The 24,360-nt window shown below is 40.0% G+C and overlaps 1 protein-coding gene across 16 annotated transcripts in view; it reads right to left on the bottom strand.

The window, feature by feature from the left end:
• Dtnb (dystrobrevin beta) overlaps nucleotides 1-24,360 on the bottom strand; it is a 228,747-nt gene that overhangs the window by 45,556 nt on the left and 158,831 nt on the right. For 12 of the 16 annotated variants that reach the window (XM_078029556.1, XM_078029553.1, XM_078029564.1 and 9 more), the window contains 2 exons: nucleotides 5,778-5,867; nucleotides 1,697-1,784 (listed from right to left, as the gene is read on the bottom strand). In XM_078029556.1, the coding sequence (XP_077885682.1) occupies nucleotides 1,697-1,784; nucleotides 5,778-5,867 (178 nt within the window). The remainder of the gene's footprint in view (nucleotides 1-1,696; nucleotides 1,785-5,777; nucleotides 5,868-24,360) is intronic. The other 4 variants (XM_078029563.1, XM_078029557.1, XM_078029560.1 and 1 more) reach the window with 1 other exon arrangement.

The following is a 24,360-nucleotide window of genomic DNA, read 5'->3' as shown; positions in this document are numbered from 1 at the left end:
AACATGGGTAGTTTCTTTATCTCTCTCAGGCTTAGTTTCCTCACAAGATTATTCTGAATAATAAATTAGCTAAGACATATGCAAAACACTGAGAATAATGACTGGCACATAATAAATATTCAATAAGTGTTAACTATTTGTACTATTCTTTTAGCATGTTACGGTGACCTTTCCAGTCCTTGTCAGAAAGCATCTATTTCTCATGTTGACAGCTAAGCTTATTTCTTTCAGTATGTTCAAGATATTCAATGGTCTTTTATTCGTGGAGAAAATTCGTAAAAGTTTTATCACAAACATCTTGCAGCAGCACTGGATGTAATCAGATATTTTATTTGAAAATAAGGGTTTTTGGCCAGTTGTGGTGGTGCAGGCCTATAATCCAGCATCTTGGGAGGCTAAGGCAGGAGAATTGCAAGTTTGAGGCCAGCCTCAGGAACTTAGTGAAGCCCTAAGCAACTCAGTAAGACTCTGTCTCAAAATAAAAAATAAAAAAGGGCTGGGGATGTGGCTCAGTGGTTAGGTGCTCCTGGGTTCAATCCTCAGTACCAAAACAAACAAACAAAAAAGTAAAATAAGTCTTCTTTTCTTTTATAAAGAAATTGTTCTATTATTGCTGTAGAAAAACTAATTGCCAATACTTTGCAAGAGGAAATTTAGATTTTCTCATCTCTGTGCTGGCATAAAGCTATCTTTTATACCATTCCTTCTCCAAGGAAACGATGCTTCAGTGGGCCAGGCTCAATATAAATTTGCATTCCTAGGATGAATCTCACTTGATCATGGAGTATTATCCTTTATACATCTTCCTGGATTCAATTTGCTAATATTTTGTTAATGATTTTTTGCACTGTGTTTATAAGAGAATTTAGTCAGCAGTTTTCTTTTCTTGTAATGGCCTTACATTGTTTTGGTATCAGTGGCCTGACAGAATGACCTGGAAAGTCTTCCTTCCTGCCTTCAGACAGAGGATGCACTAAGCTAATCTTATTTCTTCTTTTAGCATGATAGCAGTGCACAGTTAAGCCATCAGGGCTGGGGATTTTCTTGGTGGAAAGTTAATTATAAATTCAATTTCTTGGGCTGGGGATGTGGCTCAAGCAATAGCGTGCTCGCTTGGCATGCATGCGGCCCGGTTCGATCCTCAGCACCACATACAAACAAAGATGTTGTGTCCAACGAAAACTAAAAAATAAATGTTAAAAAAAAAATTCTCTCTCTCTAAAAAAAAAATCTCTAAAATAAATAAATAAATAAATAAATTCAATTTCTTTAACAGACAGAGCTATTTGGTTTTGTCTGTCTTTTAAGAAGTTTGTCTATTTCACGTAAGTTGTCAATTTTATTGGCAAAAGTTGTTCATAATTTTCTCGATCACCATTTTAGTGTAAGATCTGTAGTGACAATCCTTCTTTCATTCTGAGACTGGTCATTTGTGTTTTTGCTTAATCAGTATTGTTGAGTTTATTGATCTTTTTAAAGAACTCAACTTTGATTTTCTCTTCGTGGTTCCTTTTTTTTAAAGAAAGAGAACACTGTAGATGACATTACAGGTTTCTTCAATCTCTCCCGAAACATCCTCCCTGCTTCTGTCCCTGGGGTAATTTCCCTCTTGTTTCTCGTTTACATTCCCCTACACAATGTGTACATTAATCAATGCTAATTTCTACCACACTACTGGTTGGTAGAAACTACTCACCGTGTTTCCTGCTTCTGCAGCCAGTCGGGCAGCATAGCGGGCTATGAGTCGGTGCTCCTCGTCCAGCCGGCTAGGACTTTCCAGGACACTGCCAAGGAGATAAAAATTCAACAGGTGTCTGTTAAGCACTCCCAACTGTTGTTCCATCCTTAAAAAGAAGACACAGGAGAAAAGCTTATAATTCAGAATAATAACAAAAGAAATGCAGGCCTGGATCGAAGGCAATAATGGTCTCCTGAGACAAAAGGGGACTCAGAGATGTGAAGCTGCATGTGTTACTCTTCCCCAGCACACACCAAACTCTCCTGCACCAGCAAAGGGGCACTTCTTTTTGAATGAAGGGCTAAAACAGGGTACTCACAAGTTCTGAGTTAGGGATTTCTAACCAAATGTTGGGAAAAATCCATGACTTTTTAGACCTAGATCTTGAATTCAAAAAGACCAAGAGAAAACTAGAATATCATGAAAAAAGAAAGAACTGAGAAAAAGTATACTTGACATGGCTGAGCAAAAGTGGGGAACCCTGGCTGGAGCCAACCAAACTACTATAAAGCCGGAGAAGATTCCATTGTATTCAACATTCCCTTTTAATACCTCTCTCTTATTTTACTATGCTTATTCTACAACTTTAGCCCTTAGTGTAGGCAACTAAATGAAAGAAGCGTTCTTGAGTAGGTTAGTCCTATGTAAATGGTTGACTTTTTTATTTTAGTAAGCTGTTGTTTACTCATACCAGCCCAGTCCTAGAGTAACAGGGACTCTGTCAGGCATGGTGGTACACACCTGTAATCCCAGCAACTTGGAAAGTTGAGGCAGGAGGATCCAAAGTACAAGGCCAGCCTCAGCAATTTAACTAAACCCTGTCTCCAAATAAAAAATAAATAAATAAACAAACAGGAACTGTATCCACATAATTATCTTTAAGACTGGAAGAAGCTTTAGGACAAAAGTGACAATGATGACTGACCAGTGAAGGTTGCTGTGGCTTGTCTCTACTTTGGCCCTAGTTTCATGAAGTTTCCAAACCTCTTGATCAGAATTTGGTGGCATGACAAGTAATATTTAAGAATTTAAAGATATGAGTTCAACACTCCCCCAACCTTGTTACGATGACTGTGGGGATGCTGGGAAGGTCCAGGTTAAATCAATAAAGGGAACCCTGACTTTTTCTTGCATAGAAGCAACTGCATTTTTTTCTATTAAAACAAAACAAAACAAAACTTCCTATGTTTCTATTTCTGTGGCCAATTTAACCTTAACTTAGTCTTTCCTCTAGGATAGATTTTTTTTTTTTTAAACATGCTTTAAGTCTTCTGGCTATAACCCCTATCAATGTTTTATCAAGTTTTAGGTGTGTGAATGTTCACGTTACTCAGTTGGCTGTAATATTTCAGGGTCAAGACCCCATAGTCTGAGTTGAACTACCATATTTGTGCCTTAAAGGTGTTTTGTCAGAAACAAGAGAGCTGTGTGTTTTATTTATTGATTTATTGCAATATTGTGGAATGAACTCAGCAGTGCTCTCCCACTGGGCTACATCCTCAGCCCTCACTTTTTTAAAAAAAATTTTATTTTGAAAAAGGGTCTTACTAAGTTGCCAAGGCTGGCCTTGAACTTGGGATCCTATAGCCTCAGCCTCCTGAGTGGCTGGGATTATGGGTTTACATCACCATGCCCAGCAAAAACTGTATCTTTTAATTAAAAAACAAAAATGAATGATTAACAAAACAAGTGAAATGACATTACAGAGGGAACGGCAACCTAAGAGTGGGACCTCTGTAATATGGCAAGGCTCTCTGGCACAGAAGCTCCTTTTCCTCTATCACACTCCGTCTCTGTAGGAAGGCTAATCTTACATGCCATTTACACACTAGCATGGATGATAAGACTGCTTTAATTGGCTATGTTTTCTAGACAGAAACTAGAACTGTGTGTTAATGAGAATATTTTAGTGTTGTTGTTACTGGGAATCGAACCGAGAGGTGGTCCTCAACCCCCTTTTTAAAAGTCTGTCTTTATCCCCAGCCCTTTTTATTTTTTATTTTGAGACAGCATCCCACTAAGTTACTGAGGGCCTTGCTAATTTGCTGAGACTGGCCTTGAACTTCTGATCCTCCTGTCTTAGCCTCCCATGTTGCTGGGATTACAGGTATGTACCACTCAGCTAATGAGAAGTTTTAAGGTCAATGAAAATTATTTGATGGTAATTACAAAGGTTCCTTACTCTTCTGTTTGACTTACATTTTCAGAATTAGCCAGGAAATGCCTGACTTCTTCAATGAACTATGAGGCTCAGTTCCTCAGACTATAAACCAAGAAGAGATGCAGCCTTCACTACTCAGCATGCTCTCCCAGGACCACAGGCCACCATTTCTTGCTCAGGGAGTCTAGGACCTACGCCACGGGACTTGAACACTTTGGCAAAACCCACCACAAACCTTTGTGGGCTGAAATATCAGGCAGCAGTCTCTGCCAACATCCTGTTGCCATTTTACTGTGGCATCTTTAAGCATCCGGGACAACTGCCCTTACTGATAAAAAGTAATTTTTCCTGCCTGGGGTAAAACATCTCAATTTCCAGAAACCAAGAGGCTGGAATGAGTGCACAGAAATCAGGTGTTGGACAAGAAGATGTTCTCTGTGATGCAATGTACAATTATCAGCCTTACTTCCCCTTCCACAGAATGAGGCCCTTTGGACCCACCTGGGACTCCAGAGGATCCTAGATCTTCTATGGCTTTTGAGAGAGGAAAATGCCCCCAAATCACAATGTTTCTTAGTCATACAAAAAAAAAACAAAAAAACAAAAAAACAAAAAAACTCATGGGAAATAGTGTGGCACACCACAGTAAAAACAGTCCTTTTCAAGTGTACGTTTCCCCCACTAATTAGAATGGGGGATGATGAGTGAGGTCAAAGGACCTTCCCAAGGAGCCATGCATGCTATGGGAAAAACTTGGATCAAATTTAATGTTCTACCTTTTATATGTATAGTTTATATATTATGATTTTCTCTTATAATAGGCTTCTCAAAGCAAGGCTTTACAAGTTCTTTGGCATCATACTCCTCTTTGCTGCTATGTAGAGAGAAGGGGTGGCTTTAAGTTATTTAAATTTCACCTGTCATCATCCTTGGGGAATGGTGTCGGCATGGAGTAGACAGGAGGCTGTGGTTCTACCTGAATGAAAAGTGCTTTGTTTGGTATTAACTTTTTTTTTTTTAAGGGATTAACTTTGCCATAGTTAGTGGTTACCTAATATTTTTCCATCTCAACCCACTGAGGGATCAGTCACATTCCCATAGTAACAGTAAATCAGAACTCTAGATAGGGAAGAGGGGTTGAAGGGCAAGGGGGGTGGGACATGGGGTTAGAAATGATGGCGGAATGTGATGATCATTATTATCCAAACTACATGTATGAAGACATGAATTGGTGTGAGTATACTTTGTATACATCCAGAGATATGAAAAATTTATTTGTTTTGCCACAGTAGTTTTTAGGGTAAGGGGCATGGAGGATTATAGTACATGTAACTATTATAATATGAGGAGGTATATAGAGAGTTCTTAAGAAGCCTCTTAGGTGACAATGATCCAATACCACTGTTGAACACCAGTGGTTTAAAGAATCGAGAATGACAGATTATGCCAACATGCTACAGATGAAACAGGGTGATAGTATCAAAGCACCCATATTAGACAAAGTGAGATTGATTGGCCTTCACCTTCGACTGTCAATAGGAAGATTTCATTATTTAGAAGGAGAGAATGCATGAAATACTTCTGTGAACGATATCTGGAACTGTAGATCTCTAGGAGGTTTTATGCACTCTTCAAGTGCAATCTGAAGGGGTTAAACCCTACTTCTGGGAAGACTTTATAACTCCACGTTTAGGTAAATGCTGGGCTTGGCAAGGCTCCTTCTCTTGTGGAAGCCAATGCTTCAGCAACCACAGATGGCAAGTTTTCAAGAGCACCCCACGTGCAGAGCTTTTCCGGCTGGCAACCCCAGGTAACCCAGCTCTCACTCCCTCCAATCAGCCCTGGCCACCCGCCTGGTGCTGCTGCTCTACCACTAACCGTGCACAGTGCTGCAGACGGGCCACATAGGAGGCTATCAGCGCATGCTCATCGGCCAGCGAGCTGGGCATATCCTGGCTATACTGAAACCTGGGAACGATGAAGGCAAGGACAGCAAGTGTGACAAACACAGAAGGAAAAATGAACATGGATTAAAATGAGCAAACTTAAAAATAGGAAAAATAAATCATGATAAGGAAAACAATAAAAAACCACAATGCATAATGCGATAAGGTATTAGGCGATCTGGACTCCATCCCAGTCCTTTAACACGACAACCTTTTAGGAGATAATGTTGGCCAACTGACAACACAGTCCTTGAGGAACTGTGCTCTCAGCTCTGTCAAGGTTCTGGGCTTTGCAATGGGAGGCCCTCTGGCAGGACTACTGAGCAGAATGAATCTATTTCGCATTACTAAGTGATTTCTGAACGTTTTGCTTTTATAGCTTTTGTCTACCCTTAAGAATTTTCAATGTTAATGCACACTGCTATCTAAATATTATTTGTCAGAATACCTCCTTTAGCTTCAGTCTATTTTCTCCCATAAAACTTGTACTTGAACCAAACTCACTGGAATTGTATCCAATTATAAGACATCTCTGTGAGACTCTCTCTTAGAGATAGGTTCTTAAGCACATGCTCTTTTTTTTAGATTTTTTTATTCTAATTTGTTATATATGAGAGCAGAATGCGTTACAATTCATATTACACATATAGAGGCCATTTTTCATATCTCTAGTTGTATACAAAGTATATTCATATCATTTGTGTCTTCATATATATACTTTGGATAATGATGTCCATCTCATTCCACCATCATTTCTAACCCATGCCTCTTCCCTTCCCCTCCAACCCCTTTTCCCTAACTAGAGTTAGTCTATTCCTCCCATGCTCCCCCTCCCAACCCCACTATAAGTCAGCCTCCTTATATCAGAGAAAAACTCGGCATTTGTTTTTTGGAATAATAGTTACATGTACTATAATCCTCCATGCCCCTTACCCTAAAAACTACTGTGGCAAAACAAATAAATTTTTCATATCTCTGCATGTATACAAAGTATACTCACACTAACTTCACTCAGCATTATATTCTCCAGCTCCATCCATTTACCTGCAAATTCCATGATTCTATTATCTTTTAATGCTGAGTAATACTCCATTATGTATTTTTACCACATTTTTTTTTATCCATTCGTCTACTGAAGAACACTTAGGTTGGTTCCAAAATTTAGCTATTGTGAATTGTGCTGCTATATGGCATGTTTTTTAAAAAATTTATTATAGAAATGCTAAAATTTGCATAAAATACAATAATCTAAGGACTGCCTCTCAGGTACCCATCAACAAACATGAACAAATATCAACATTTCATCAATCTTGTGTAATCTATTCTTTCTTCTTTTAACTTTGGTGCAGGAAAGGTGGCTATAGCAAATCCAAGGCAATTATTTCACTTGGGAATCCTTGAGCTTATATATCTATCAGTGAAAACATTTTACATGACCAACATTATCATCACTCTTACGAAATTTGGCAAAAGTGTTTTAATATATCAGCTATTTTGAAAAATCTCTTCAAACCCTAAAAGTGTCCCTTTCCTGTTAAAATCAAGATCCAAGCAAGGTTCCCACTTTGCATTTGGTTGATAAGCTTATATTTGATGGATATAGTTCTGTCTTTAGTCCATAATGGTTCCATCTTTTCCTTGTTTATTTTATGACATCTGTTGTGAAGAAACCAGAATACCTCGTAGAATACACTACATTCTGGATTTGACTGTTTCCTGTGCAAGTTGTAAGACATTATAACTTATTTCTCTATCCCGTGTTTAGATCTAGATACTTGATTACATTTTTTGCTTGTTTTGTTCATGAGAAGTGGCTTGAGTCTGTGTATGTTGTACTCATAAACTAAAAAGAAGGCATATAATGGAATGGAATACAGACACTGATGAGTGGACTCAGATGTTATTGGTCGTCTCTCTCCATTATGAAGTCCTTCTTTTAATTTTTAACCTAATGGTACTTTAACATATACTAATGATTCTTACCTAGATTCACCATTTTTTTAGGGGGGCAGTGTGGCAAAATGTTGATTTTTCTAATATTATCATCCCTTCTGCAATTATTATTTTCCTATTTTTTAATCTTAAAATACTGTTCATTTAAGAAAGATTGTAAAACAAAGGCTGATTTTTCCATTATTTAATAAAATTCAGAATAATGAGTTAGTGCCATAGCAACCTCTAATGGCTACCTAGGAATTTTCTTAGTATCATTATGAATTCATATAGGTGTTCCAATCAATTTCAATTGTTATTATTTTAGATGACGTCTTGCTACATTGCCCAGACCAAACTTGAATTCACGGACCCCAGTGATAAGTTCAACTCAAGTGATCCTCTTACTTTAGCCTCCCAAGTGGCTGAGATTACAGACACATAACAGTGTGCCTGGCTCAGTTTTCGATACTAAGACTGTCCTACTTTTGGCAAGTGGGGCAGAAGCTTCTGAGTTCTCTGACACACCAATTAGAACTTATTCGTTTCCTTGCTTTTTGTAATAAGATACACCCATTTTGTCTTGTATATATCCTGTCCCAGACTTGAAATCAACCACTTTTCCAAGGACTTGTGGTTTCCTTTACTGGGAATGAGTATTTAGAGACCATATTAGGGTGCTCAGTATTTCTGGTTTGTCACTACTTTTAGGCCCTTTCAGTGGCTAAAGCTAGGAAATGTGTATTTAGAAAGAAGAAAAATAAATGATTTATCTTAGGACTTTCAAAGTACCATTCCATTTTCTTCTGGCCTGCGTTGTTTTTAGTGAGTTGTTATCAATATTCTTGGTTTTTTTTCTGTATACAACATGTCTTTTTTTCCCTCTAGCTGCCTTTAATATGTTCTCTTTCTCATTACTTACTGTTCAGCAATTTTATTCTGACTGTCTTGGTTGGTATGATTGCTGTCTCTATTTAGCCTGCTTAAATTTATTGAGCTTTTCTATTGTTGTTGAGCCTATAAATCTGTAGATTTATAGTTTTTTTGCTTGACATTGTCCCACAGGTAACTGAGCCTCTGTTCATTTTTCAGGAATTCTCTTCTTTGTGCTTCATTTTGGATAGTTGTATCTCCCTGTCTTTAACTTCAGTGAACTATTCTCCTATGATTTCTGATCTTCTGTTAAGTCCAGCCAGCCACTGACTTTTTCAATTCAAGCATTGCCCTTTCAACCTTAGGCATTCCATTATTCTTGTTTAAATTTTTTTTGAATCAAAGTAGAAAATATATTAAGAAAGTTTTAATTACATTTGGTTCTTTCTTATTTCTTCCATTTTGCTCATTATATCCATATTTTTCTTTATATTCTTGATATTTACCAGTACTGTTTGAAAATCCATGCATGCTAATTGCACCATAAATTATTTCTAACTCTGTTTCTCTTGACTGATTTTTCTCCTGGATAGAGCTCATATTTTCCTGCCTTTTCCTGTGTCTTCTAAACTTTTTTTTCCCTTACTGAATCATGGAAATGATAAATTTATATTATAAATGTCTGGATTTTGTTGCCTTCCTCTAAAGAATCTGGCAGATTTTTTTTTTTTTTTTTTTTTTTTTTTTGGTACTGGGGACTGAACTCAGGGGCACTTGGCTACTGAGCCACATCCCCAGCCCTCTATTTTATTTAGAGACAGGGTCTCACAGAGTTGCTTAGCACCTTGCTGTTGTTGAGGCTGGCTTTGAACTCAGGATTCTCCTTTCAGCCTCTCCAGCCACTGGGATTACAGGCATCTGCCACCACACCCCACCAGGCAGTTAATTTTGAGGCTTGTTTGAAGCTTCATCAGCACAGATCTAGAGTGGCCTTTATCAAGGACAATTTTCACCCTGCTCCTAAGGAGTGGCCTTCCTGATGGCTTTTACAGAGTAATGTTCAGTTTTCAATGTCGTCTTTCTTCTCTACTTTGACTGGTCGGAACTCAAATATTTGTGTGTCTCAGGTAATTACCTGTTCCATTTTCAGATTTTCAGGATTTGTTCTTTCCAAGGTCTTAGAAAGTCTCATTCTATACAAATACAGCTTAGTTTTCAGAAAGATTCAAGGGAACCTCCATGCATATTTATAGAGCTCTTTCTCTGCATGGCTTCCTCCCCTCTGGTATTCTGCCTGGGAAATTCCAGCTTTCTTGAAGTCTGACTTCTATCTCCACATCTCAGAAGAGTGCCCTGCTCTGCTAGTATCCACTGCACTATGGACAAATGCCTCTGGGCAGGATGCCAGAGCAAACACAGGGCTATCTTCACTGCTTCTTCCCTCAGGGATCAGTCCTGTAGCACTTACTATCTACTTTCTGAAAACAACTGTTTCTTATATTTAGACCAGTTGTAGTTCATACTGGGAAAGCTGTAATTTAATAACAGTTACTTCACCACAACCAGAGTGGAAGTTCCCTAATAACTCATCTTTATCATACCTTTTTAAAGTATTGATCCATCTCAAACTGGAAATGAAAACTTAAATAAAACGGCTTCTTCGTGGTGGACAGGTTGGGAAGTACTGCTATATAACCTTGCAGGCCACTATCTGGACATAAGCTTTTACTTTGATATAAGAAGCTATAGGAGGGTTTTGAAAAGAAGCAAGGAGGGCTGGGGTTGTGGCTCAGTGGTAGAGCACTTGCCTACCATGTGAGGCAGACCCATCAATAACACATAAAAATATTTGTTTAAAAAAGAAAAGAAGTAAGGAATGATAAGATTTACATTTTAGGAGGATAATTTGCTCTGTGGAAAGTAAACTGCAGAGAGAACAGAAGCACTCAAGTAGATTATTGCAACATTCCTGAGGGCATGGTGGTGCACACTTGTAATCCCAGAGACTCTGGAGGCTGAGGCAGGAGGATCACAAGTTCAGGGTCAATCTCAGCAACTTAGTGAGGCCCTAAGCAACTGAGTGAGACCTTGTCTCAAAATTAAAAATTACAAGGGCGGGGGAATGGATGTGGTTCAGTGGTTAAGCATCCCTGGGTTCAATCCCCAGTACCAATAAAAAAAAAAAAAATTCTGCAACATTCAAAACATTTCAGATGAGAGACAGGGTGTGTAGAAAAATAGTAATAGCAGAAGTGGCAAGAAATAGTAGGATCTTGGTGTTTTGTTTATTTTATTTTTTTTGATAGAGTTGATCTAATAGTCAGACAGTTTATATGGATGTAAGAGAATGACAGGAATCAAGATTTTTACTGAATAACTAAAAGAATGAAATTGCCAATAACCAGGAGGGGAAGACTGGGAAAAGTAGATTTGGTGGGGGAAGATGGAGAACTCAGTTTGGGACATGCACATTGTAAGACATGTATTAAACACCCAAGGAAAAGTACTGATCAGGAGGTAGACATAAGCAATTAGAGCTGAGGAAAAGGTCTGGACCAGAAAAATAAGACTAGAAGTCACCAGTATGCAGACAGTCATCATTATTTATTTTTTTTGGTGGTGCTGGGGATTGAACCCAGGGCCTTGTGCCTGTGAGGCAAGCACTCTACCAACTAAGCTGTATCCCCAGCCCTAAGACAGTAATAAAATCTATGAATACAGATGAGACTACCTATAGTAAGAGAATGAAGATAGAAAAAAAAGTGGTGTCTACTGCCACACCACCCTGAATGTACCTGATCTTGTCTGATCTCAGAAAAGAAAAGCCATCCAGGCACACTACCATTCAGAGTTCAAAAAGGTATGAAGCACTAGCAAAGGAAGCCAGGAAGGAATGAAGGAAAACGAGCACGACACCTGTAAGCCAAGCATGACAGTGTTCCAAGAAAGCAGGAGAGATGATCCGTGCCAGACGCCACTCAGAGACCAAGCAAGGCCCTGAGCAGTGACCACTAAAGTCAGTGCCGTGGAATCCAGGAAGTTTCCATGACAGCGCTAGTTCTAGCAGAGTAGTGGGTGTACATGACAGAACAAAAACCAAAGATGCATACTACAGATAACTTTCAAGAAGTTCTCCTAAAATGGTAGAGAGAGAGAGAGAGAGAGACACAGGGATCACTGGAGGGGAAACTGAGGCCAAGATAGGCCTTCCCCCCCAAAAAAAGAGAAATGAGATGTATAGATTGACAGAAAAGATCCAGTTGAGATGAGGGCAAAGGATGACAGAGGAGAACTGCTTTACCAGAAGTCCTTAACTGGCCAGTGACGATGAGGCCCAGTGCACAGGAGGGCCCTCTAGCCATGCACATGGGTAGACACAGGCGGAGGAGTATGTAAGGTGGGAGCTTAGCGGATTTTTTCTTTCTAATTGTTTCTTTTTTCTCAATGATATGGATGTGACAATCTGCCAAACTCCATTTTAAGTTTATAGAAAGACTGTTGTTTAGAACTAGTGTTATTTGTACTTGCCAGATAATTAAGCTCCTCCTCTTTTTTTTTTAAACAGTACGGGGGGATTGAATCATGGGTACTCTACCACGAAGCTACATCCCTAGACATTTTTTTTTTTTTTTTTAAAGGCAGTCTCACAAAGCTGCCAGGCAAGGCTCGTGGCTTCAAACTTGCTATCATTCAGACTAGACTCAGCCTCCCCAGTCACTGAGATTACAGTATGTGCCACTGTATTGACTCCTAACTAAGGATCTAGATAGAAATGAAAAGCATTATCAGTAGCTGCCTGCAGTAGAAAAGGAACTGAAGTGTCCATGCATTTTCTGATCATTTTGCTTGAAAAGATGCTCACCTTGAAAGTTGCACCTGTTTGAACAGATTTTTAACTCTTCTTTTTGACAAAATACAAATATACATATGACACTAACTGAAAAATAGGTTAGAAAACTGTTTTTCTAAAGCCAAGTCAATAGTTTACAATTCAGTATGTATTTTCCTATAAATAATTGTTCTAAGATATCAAATATCAACTCAATCTATAAAAGTAGGTGATTTTCATGCCTAAATATATAAGTCTAATAGCATTTCCGATGGAAACTGGACATTTGAAACAGTGTGTGGAGCACCTAAGAGGTATCAGGCAGAGATGGGGACACCACAGGAGCAAAACCCAGGCATGGCTACTGTCCTGGTGGTGCTACAGTCTATGGGAAAAGACATGACCACAAAAATAGGTGCAAAATTGCAAATATAGCTGTTGAGAGGGATATTCTCTAAGAGGACCTAACAGAACTTTAACCAATCAGGGAGATTAGCAAAAGCAAGGCCAAGGAATGAGCCCTGAAGTTCAACTGGAGCCACGATGGGATGAGCGTACCCTCCTAGGATATGCACACAGCAGACTTTCACCCAAGGCTCCCCTAGTGCCAGACCAACAGTAATGAGAACCAGCGCTGGGACAGAGGGCCCTGGTGGGACGCGGTAGGGTCTAAAGTCATTTTTCTAATACTGCCTTTTCGCAGACTACCTCCTCCAGAACATCCTGGCTTTTCTACTAGATCAGACTCTCTGCGGAAGAGGCTTGGGAATCTGCACTGTTTCACGGTTTCAGCAGAACTTCTTTTCCTTTCCTCCCTTTCCATCTTTCTCTCTGGACTAGGGATTAAACCCAGGGTGCTCTACCACAGAGCTATGTCCCCAACCCTTTTTATTATTTACTTAAAAACCACTTTTAGTTGTAGGTGGACATAACGCCTTTGTTTACTCATTTCTTATGTGGTGTTGAGGATGAAACCCAGGGCCTCACAATACGAGGCAAGTGCTCTACCCCTCGGCCACACCCCCAGCCCTTAATTTTTATTTTGAGACAAGGTTTAGCTAAGTTGTCCAGCCTAGTCTCAAACTAGTGATCCTCCAGAGCTGCTGGGATTACAGGTGTGTGCCACGGAGCCCAGCTCAGCATAGCCAAAAGGCACATTTGTGGGAACAGTTAAAAAGAGGCAGGGATTTGTGTGGGGAAAACAGGGATGAAAGGCAAACAATGTGTGGACAAGGTCAGAAGCAGTAAAGCACGCTGGAGGCGGGGTGTGGAGGAGGGGTGTGGAGCCACCATAAAGGTACCAAGTCGGAGCAGTGTAGAAAAGCACTAGAGAGTGTGGGCTTTTGGTTGTAATCCACACAGATGCTTGTCTGCTATGAGGACTTGGACAATAACCTTTCCATGCTTCAGTCCCCTCATCTGTAAAACAGGAAAATAACATAAAGTCTACCTCCTGTAATGTTTACTTTATAGAGTGTTGGGAGGATTAAGTAAAATAATGTTGACAAAGCATCTGGAATACATCTGTAGTCACTGTCAACAAGGTACCTGAGATCTATCAGATGCTTTTATATGTGCTTTTTTTCCTGATCTCAGGACAATCTTACAAGAAATGTATTATTATAACATCTTTTGAGACAGGGCCTCTTAATTTTACATTTCCAGCCCTGACCTCTTCCCTAAGCTTCAGAATCATATTTTTGATGGCTTCCTCAGCTGCCTAATAGTCATCTCAAACCTGACATTCAAAACAGAATGCTCCATTTTCCCATCCTACTTTCTCACCTCCTATTCCCCACATGTACCAGTTTAAATAAGGAGCATCATGCTTACCCAGCCATCCAGCCCAAAATGGAGATTCCCTAATTCTCTCTTCCTCTCACACCACATGCCATCTACTGCAAGTCCTGCTGGCTGTTTTCTCACCACCTCCCCTGCCATCATGACACATGGCAGTTTCTCACCATGCCTTGTTTAGCCAAGGTCAACAGCCTCTTTTTTTTTCCCCCACCAATGCTGAGGATTGAACCCAGGGCCTTGTGCCTGCTAAGGAGGGGCTCTACCTGTCAGCTACACCTCTACCCCTTTTTATTTTTTAGACAGGGTCTAAGTTGCCCAGATTGGCCTTGAATTTGTGATCCTCCTGTGTCGGCCTTCTGTGTAGCTGGCATTATAGGAATGGGCCACCATGCCTGGTTCCAACAGCTTCTTGTCTGGTCTTTCTTTTGCCACTCTCTTCCTCGGCAGCTGATTTTTTGCACTGCACTGAGTGATCTTTTAGTAATAAATCAGTTCCAGGTGATGAAAATTTTTCTAAAATTGACTGTGATGATGATTGTACAACTGCATATACTAAAACCACCGAACTGTATATTCTGAATGGATGAATTATACAGTATATGAATTACATCTCAATAAATCTGTTTAAGAAATTGAGAACCTAACTAATTCTGAAACTGCTACACATGCTTCTGGGACTGGAAATGGCTGTTGGATGAAAGGAATCAGGTTTCTCACCACTGGAGAGGAAAACTGCACATAATCAAGGGAGAAGAGCTAGAGGGAAACATGCAAAACAGAACTAGCAACAGACTCCTCGGTTTAACTCCTGGATGGCGTGATGTAGACACAGTGGATAAAGGACTTTGGATGCGAATGTTAACAGACACTGATTTCTAATGTCATTTTCTAATAAAAGGAACCAGGTTCTGTAGAGAAATGTCTCATTCTAAGGTGGGGGTAGGACTGTATAAGAAAAGCAAGAGCATGTTGTATGTCAGAAAGTGAGGAGGTACTAAAGAAAAGAAAAGAAGGTATGTCAAAGGGACACAAGATCTGGCTTGAAGAAGTCCCAGTGGCCAGAGCCCCAGAACAATTTCAGCAATAAAATGATGGCATTGGATTATAATCCAAAGTAGAAAATAAGTTTCCAAGAGTTTAAATTGAAATAAATAAAAGACCGAATAAATGGGAGATACAGAGGACGTAGACATTTCCCTCAACCCCTGACCTTGTGCTGGGTGACCTGCTTCCAAGGAACAAAGTAGGAAAGGAATTAAAAAACATGTAGACACCTACTTGGGCAGGTAAACGGACGACCACCACTGGTGGAGTCTGTCGATGGTATGGCCCTCTGACAAGAGAAGGGCACCTCATTCCTTTGATATTCTTCCCTGAAACACAACCCCAACCTAACCATGAGAAAACCATGAAAAACCTTCTACAAAATATCTGACCAGGGCTCCTCAAAACTGTCAAGATTCCCTGCACCTCCCAGAGGAAAATGTAGGCCCAACTCTCCATCATGTCGGCTTAGGAACCGACTTCTTCAACAGGGCTCCTAAAGCACAAGTAAAGTCGAGAATCAATAAATGGAATGGTATCAAACTAAAAAGCTTCTTCACAGCAAAGGGAACAATCAAGAATGTGAAGAAGGAGCCTGTAGCATGGGAGAACATCTTTGCCACCTGCACCTTAGAGCATTAATCTCCAGAATACATAAAGAACTCAAAAAACTTGATACCAACCCCCCCCAATAACCAACCAATAAATGGGCAAAGGAACTGCACCTGCACTTCACAGAAGAAATATGAATGGTCAGCAAATATTTGAAAATATGATGTTCAACATCTCTAGAAATTAGAGAAATGCAAATTAAAACTATGCTGAGATTTCACTTCACTCCAGCCAGAATGGCAATTATCAAGAATACTAGTAACAATAAGTGTTAGCGAGAAAGTGAGGGAAAAAGTACAGTCATAGATTGCTCTTGAGACTGCAAACTGGTACAACCACTCTGGAAAGCAGTATGGAGGTTAATCAGAAAACTTGGAATGGAACCACCATTTGACCCAGTTATCCCACTCCTTGGTATATACCCAAAGAAGTTAAAATCAGCTCAATTCACAATAGCTAAGTTACGGAACCAACCTGGATGCACTTCAACAGACTTTATTTAATTGGATAAATAAAATGTAATATGTTTTATGACTAATATTCCATTGTGTATATATGATATAGATATAGTATATATACACAATGAAATATTACTCAGTCATGAAAAAAGAATGGCTTTATGACATTTGCTGGTAAATGGGTGGTCTAGAGATTATCGTGTTAAGTAAAATAAGCTAATCCCCCAAACACCAAAAATCAAATGTTCTCTCTAATGCAGATGCTAACATACATCAAGTGGGGGTGGGTGACAGAAGTTAAGTGGATTAGCCAGGCACGGTGGTATATACCTATAATCCCAGTGGCTCAGGAGGCTGAGACAGGAGGACAGTGAGTTCAAAGCCAGCCTCAGCAGTTTAGCGAGGTCCTAAGCAACTCAGTGAGACCCTGTATCTAAATAAAATACAAAATAGGACTGGGTATGTTGGTCAGTGGTCAAGTGTTCCTGAGTATAATATCTGGTACTCCCCCAACCCCCAAAGAAGTTCAGTGGATTAGACAAAGGGGAATAAAGGGAAGGGAGGGAGATAGGAATAGGAAAGACAGTAGAATGAACCGGGAAAACCTTTCCTATGTACATACATGAATACACCACAGTGAAACTCTACATCATGTACAACCACAAGACTGGGATTCTAATTAGAATAAGTTATACTCCATGTATGTATAACATGTCAAAATACACTGTATTATCATGTATCTCCAAAAAAGAACTAAAAAATACTTTTAAAAACTGTCAAGGTCATAAAAAACAAAGACTAAAAAATTGTTACAGATCAGAGAAGAGAGACCAAGAAGACATGATGACTGAACACAATGTGGTACCCTGGGACAGAAAAAGGACATAAGCGAAAAAACTAGTGAACTATGACTAAAGTCTGGAGTTTCTGTTCATAGTAATGTACCGATGTTGCTTTCTTAGAAGTGACTTGGGCCAAGCTGTCAATATGAAACAGAGTGATGGGCATATGGTAACTTGCAACTTTTCTTGAAATCTAAAACTATTCCAAAATAAGTTTATTAAAAATATTTTTAAAAAATCAGATCACGTCTCCGTCATGGTCTGGCCCCTAGCCACCTCAGGGAACTGGCTTCCGACTGTATCCCTCTTGGTCACAGAGCCCTTCTGCTACCCCACGAAAAGGCCAGGCTCGCTCTCCATGGGCCTTCACTCCCCCTGCTCCCTCAGTCGGAGCGTGCCTTCTCGGGTCCTTCATGGCTCTCCTTTTCCTCACAACATTCAGTTTCCTGGTCAAATGCCACCTCTTCAGACTCCTTTCCTGGACATGAAACTTGAAATCTAAAACTCTCTAACCCATTTATGCCCCATTTTCTGCAAAGTATTTATCACTACCCTTTATTATATTATGAATTTATTATTTTTGTCTTCTACTCTAGAATGGAAGATACATGAAAGCAGGGACTTATCTTTGTACAGAGGATCATCACCTCCTAAAATAGTGCCTGGCCCATATGAAGTGCTCATCATAAATCTGCTGAATTAATAAATTGCTACTTTGTCATTACTACTAATGGCAAAGTAGTAATTTATTAATTAACTACTACCCCGAAGGAGGTGATTACATATATGAAGCTCACATAACAGCTAAGTGACAAAGCTCGACCCTGAAACCTCAGCCTACTTGACCTTTGAGCCCATGATCATTCATGCTGCACCAGGTTTTCTTTATCAAAGGTGAAAATGGAATGGACAATGAATCAAGAGATGCAGGCGGGCACAGAGAGCAGGAGATCTCCTAAACCTGTCATGCGGCAGCTAAGTCGCTGGCTGGGTACCTGTGAGCATGGAGTGCAGAGAGTGCTTCCTGGCTGTGCCTGGTAACAGGCTATTTGAGGCAGAAGTCTGAATTAAATTGACGGGTAAAGGTGAGTGAGATTTTTCTCATGGTACCTCAATTTTTTTATTTGTTACATATTGAAAGTACAGAATGAGGATTATTACAAAGTATTGTTATAAAAGAATTTAAGAAAATAATGTTTTCCAACTCTTTAATTTCTATTCAGTGAGAGTAATTTTAGCAACTACTGTTTCAAAGTGTCAGACATTTAGGGGTCTAACCTCCGAAGAAGGCTAAACAGCACCATCTGAAGGCTCTGGAGGCAGAGGCAGGGCCTTGCTTGGACAGTCATTCACTAATGCCATCCTCCTCAGTGGAAGCGGTTCTTCCCCCAATTACCAGTTACCAGCTGCTCTCTGTTCTCCTCTTAAGTTTCTCAGGAACTCCCTCGGCCACACTCATACTCCCCATTACCAGGCCCCTGGGCATGCTGAAGTGAAGTGATGGGGACTCATCTCCATATCTGATATTACACTTTTTATAGGACAAGAATTTGTTCCTTTGATTTTTGCTACCACAAAACTCAGAAAGAGATGCTACTACTAATGAAACAGATGCAAAGTCTTACTAAACCTGCTATAATAGATCTCATTGTTTTCTATGTTGAGGCCAATAATGAACTACAACATTCTGATTTCTAAAATATCATTTATGGGCTGTGAAAATCTATGAGTCTATTGAGAACAATTGAGAGCTACATCTCATCTTTCTAATATCCTATTCTAAATCCAAGAAGAGGCAAAATGCTTGTTTTTCTTGAAGAGCCAGGGAGCAAATATTTAAGGCTTTGTAGGTCATAGGATTGTTGTTGCAAATATTCAACTGCCATTGTAGGGAAAACACCTATAAGTAGTATGTAAACAAGTGAACATAGTTTTATTTCAATAAAACTTTATTTACAAAAATAGGCTGCCACCTGTAGGCTGCAGTTTGCCAACTACTTCTGTAGTGCAGACCACAGGGTCGCTGGAAAGTATTCTGAGGCCAGGCAATCACCTCTGTATCACGCCAATATCTGGGTAGAATTCAGGAATCTTTGTCATATAATCCTGAATTTGGGACAAGGCCCCAAGCCATATCAGTGTTGACTTTGATTCCCAATTGGTTCTAGAGTCCTTCAATATCTTGGATGAGTTTTAGTTGGTACCAGGGACTCATCGTAATGTTGGTGAGGAAATGGTGACAGCTATACTCTTCCAAGGTGATGTAATCCAGAGAAGAAAAGCTCTGGATTTGGCACACCCTTCTCCCTAGTAAACCCAGCCCAGGACCGACTCTTTGGTATTCCTAACCTAACAAGACTGCTCTAGGCTACAACACCAGAGGCCCCTGAGTGTAAGCAGGTGACACGCTGGGACACTGCTGTTGAAGAATGACTCTCTGAGTGTAAAAAGCAGACTGGAGCAAGGTGAAAGAAAAGACAGGAAGTTCTGTGAGTAGACTGCAGTGTCTAGGTGTGAGGTGGCTCTTGGTGGCTTGTACCACAGCAGAGAGAGAAATGGCTGATTAAAGAGATTCAGGAAGAAAAGGCCATAGTGACTGAATGAATTATAGGCCTTGGTCAAAACTCATCAAGTTGTATTCTTAATTGGTGAATTTTATTGCATACAAATTATAACTCAAAAAAGATGAAAAAAAGTCTGTAGTGTCTGGCTGGTTGTGGTGGAAGCAGAGGTGAGGTGAGGAGACAGAAGGATTCCCAAATTTCTGGCTTCAGTGTGAAGGGGATGGTGCTGCCACTTCCCGAGTTGGAAGAGTGGAGGAGGATTAGGTACTGTAGGCCCAGGTTTACACGTGTTGAGTTGTTGATGTCTGTGAAACATCTACCTGGAAATGTCAGACAGCAATTTGATAAATAGTTCTCCAACCAGAATTTGAGATTGAACTGAACTGAGAATGAATTGATTTGGGTTGGAGATAAAAATGCAAGACCACTAAAATGGGAGTCCAAGATGGTCCAAGACAGAGTCCTGAGAACATCAGCATTCCATAGATGGTAGAGCTACAGGAATTAATGATGGAGCCTGAGGTCCTAAACCAAGGAAGAAGGGGACCAAAAATTCACAAAACACTGGAATTTAGGGTATAACAAAAAAGTTTAGTTCTTCCAATCTAGAATTCAATTGGAGTGTCATTGTTTTCCTTTCCTGCTAAAATGTAAGCTAGGAGGACAAACGACCATTTGGTTAAACACCTTCAAGAAGAGACCTCCTAGAAGTCTATCAGAAATGGTATATGATTAACTCAGAGCCTTTCAGAGTCCTCCATGATCAAAGTGGAAAGCCCACTGAATCCAACAGTAAATCACAAGATAATTCTCTGGCTCTAGAAAAGCCCTGGTATTTTGAGAAATGTCAGTACTGTTGTTACACTGGGAGAAACTTGTGGTGGGGTTCACCAAAGGAATGGAAAGATATCCAGAAAAATTCTAGTTAAAATCTCAATACCCATGACTCACTGACGTCAACAAAAGAGCCCTTCTAGAAGTGAGCATAGGGTGGGGATGCACAGGGTAGGAGTTCTTGTAGAAGATGACAGTTTTGGATCACTGTGCCAAGCTACGTCCTGTTAAATCAATATAGTAATATGCATAAGCACAATTATTAATGTGCAGTAAGCATAGTAACTGGCTTCCAATGTCTGAGACTCTCAGATCTATAAGGCAAAAATGTCATTCTTCTCTACATGTCATCATGCAGCACACCATAAATAATTCTGGGAGCAAATCAGTTACTTTCCTTCTCTGTCACTAAAATGAACAAAATATCAAAGCATTAGTGTGGAGAGATGGATTTACAAGATGCAAGGTTGTTCCTTTTCTAGATTATCTGTCCTCAAAGGACCGCAACCTAGAGCGAGGACAAAGGAGTGGGGGAAAGACATCCTACTAACAGCTCACTGCCTCTGGGCCCTTTGCTGTATTACAAGCTCAAGAGAAAAAAATGCTGTGTCCAGTGAGAACCGAAAAAGAAATAAGCTCAACTATGCGCACAATTCTCTGGTTCCACCAGATTATAGAGAGGAGGGAGTAGTTGTTGGAGCTCAGACTTGTTCAACACTGTTCATTTTTACCCATGGAATGCTGAAGTGATGATGTTAGCTGAATTTGTCAGATTACCTCTTTTCCAATACTAAATGCATCAAAAGCCTTTATTAAGTAAAAATCATAATAAAAGAAAAAATATCTGATTCTTTCTCCCTCCACATCCCGTTTTTCTGCATTGCCACCAGCCACATGCAGCTGCTTAAATTCCACTTAATTCCAATTAAACAAAATTAAGGGGCTGGGGTTGTGGCTCAGTGGCAGAGCATTTTCCTAGCATGTGTGAGGCACAGGGTTTGATTCTCAGCACTGCATACAAATAAATAAAAAATAAAGGTCCATCAACAACTAAAAAATTATAAATAAATAAATAAAATTAAATACATTTCCTCCATCACACTGGTCACATTTCAAGTGCTCACCAGCCACGTATGGCTAGTGTCTGCTGGACTAGGAATGCATAAAATATGGAGAAACATGGGTAGCATGCAGATGCCATGACAAAGTGCTACAGAAAAGAAGAGCCACCAAGAAGATTCAATTAAGAATATCACCAAACTTGCATTTCAGAAAAGTCCCTCGGGTTGCAAAGAAATGTGGGGACAGGGAACATGGGACCCATGAGAAAGAAAGAACTGCACCACTGGGCTGATTTGCTTTGTATGTTTGCTTCACTAGCTAGAGCAAGCTGCAATATTTTAATGGTTTGATACTAAAAGAAGTGAAAAATGTCTCTGGTTGAACATAGTAAGTTTAAGTGGGATAACACAGGGATTTCAGCTCTGTGACAGAGATGTTCTTCATATGCATCAGGCCATGGCACACCACTACCACCTGGAAGTGGCACTGAGCTAGCTCCTTAAGAGGAAATTAATTAAAAGCCGCTGTAGCATATGAGAAACTGCAAAAAGCAAATGTGTGTTCAGGGATGTATTAGAGAAACAGAGACAGGGAATGTGGATATGAGAGGAAGACAGTGTGCTGGAGGGGGTAGGAGAAAATCTGTGAGTGTTTGTGTAGGGGAAGTTCTATCGGTCATTTGTCAGACCTAAGTCTGGATGCTCCCATGTCACCACCAATTCACTCAATTCTTTGCAACCAGAGGGACTTTTCTGAAATGCCATCTGCTGATGTTATTATTCTGATTAAAACTTTCCAGTGGCTCTTCTTTTCTGTAGAACTTTGAAACAGCATCTCCATGCTACCCATGTTTCCATATTTTGTGCTAAAACCAGTACAGTTGCCACTGGCCCCATGTGGCCACTGAACACTTGAAATATGACTAATGTGACAGAGGAAATGAGTTGTTAATTCTATTTAACTGGAATTCAGTGGTTCTGCCAGATTAGGAAAGGTGAGACTGTGAGGAAGCTGGAAGAATCAGAATGATAAGAACTTGTGCTCTGGTCTTCCACAGCATCTCTAGCTCCACAGAGCCTGGCTATCTTCCTGCCCAAATCTTCCTCCTGTGCATGACCAAAGGTACCTCAACCCAAGCCAGGAAGGAACCCAGAACATTATCTCTCCCTCTTCCTCAGCCCCCTGGGCCAGAATCTCCACAGCCTGCCTTCACTCCCACCACCCCACAGCCGCTGCAGTGAACATGGCAACACCATGGAGTGATTTCTCCCAGATCTGTTTCTTCCACCCTGCTCTACTGGAGTCCCTACGGATGTGACCTGCTCTCGCTCAGGACCCCAAAACTCTACTCAGTGCAATGAGGAGGAAACTCTCTGTTTCTATGCTTCTATCAATTTCAGTTTTTCAAACTTGGATTTTTAAGAATGGGCTTGGAAATATTCAAGTGTTCTGTTTGTACTAATTGGAGTTTGAATTGGTGGAAAGTTTACCTTAAATGCTTGAGTGGAGGTGAACTCTAATCCAAACCCCAAAACAGCTGAAAACTGGCAGTCTGCCCAAGCCCAGACAGGCCTTGGGAATCTGCCAACACTGAGGACCCTGCCATTCCATAGATGATGTGTTAATTTTCAACTACCTCACTTTTCTGTCTTATAAAACCAAAACCAAACAACAACAACAAAAAAGAGAAACAACAATTCCTATATTGACTTGAAGAGATTCTCAAAAATTCAAACAAGCCATTTTTTCCTGTAACCCTCATTAATTCCTGCTTTTCAACCAAATTCTATTTCTCCCACTTCACAGGTAAGAAGATCAGTGGCTGAGTTCACGGATGGTTAGTTTTTGACTAAAACAGTCTCATTTGCCTCATTTCTCAGTTTCTCTAATATCTCTGCTCCTCTCTATCTAAAAAGCCAGCAGATGGCAGTTTTTATCATTCTACTTATTTTTTAGATAAACTGATAACACTACCACAACTCCCAGTCAGAAGGCCATTAATACCATCATAGTATAATCGTCTCTTTGCTCGGTCACGTACACAGTTCAGGAACTGCATTCACACTGTGGCATCTTCTTGCCTTTAAAAATGGCTTTTTCATGAGAAGTACATATTGAAGAAAAAAAGTTCAAATAATAACATCTGCCCTAACCTAAAATTTCTAGCAACTGGTGACTCCCCAGAATTGATGTTCTGATATTTACCTGTTACCCTTCCAGGATAATATATGTCAAAACAAAACATCTCCACACGCTGAACAAACAGAATGGAAAGCATTTTTTAACCCTTGACAGAAATAAAAATGAGGTGGTGGGCATGTAGTGGAAGCGGTCTGACTGCTCCGTATTCTTCCACACGTTTCCTGTTCCTCCTTGGGGGGGGGGGACATCATCCATATGACATTCTCATCTTCTACTTGCTGGTTCTTTCCTTTCAGTTTATTTCCAATAAAGACAATATATTAAATCTTTACAAGAATCCACAAGTAGAAATAAATATTTCAGGGAAAGCCAAGGAATACAGAGGATAAACTCTTATAGATAAAGAGAACCCCCATGTCACAGATTTAGAAAAATTGAAGCTAAAAAACATGTTCACGTCAGGAGAGAACTAGGATCCAAACCCAGGCAGTCTGGCTCCAAAGTCTGGGACCCAGTGCACAGC

The sequence above is a fragment of the Ictidomys tridecemlineatus genome, chromosome 12 (assembly GCF_052094955.1).
Source record: "Ictidomys tridecemlineatus isolate mIctTri1 chromosome 12, mIctTri1.hap1, whole genome shotgun sequence".
Classification (NCBI taxonomy): domain Eukaryota; kingdom Metazoa; phylum Chordata; class Mammalia; order Rodentia; family Sciuridae; genus Ictidomys; species Ictidomys tridecemlineatus.
Note: the sequence above shows the minus strand (reverse complement) of the source record. Positions and strands in the feature narration are given on the sequence as shown.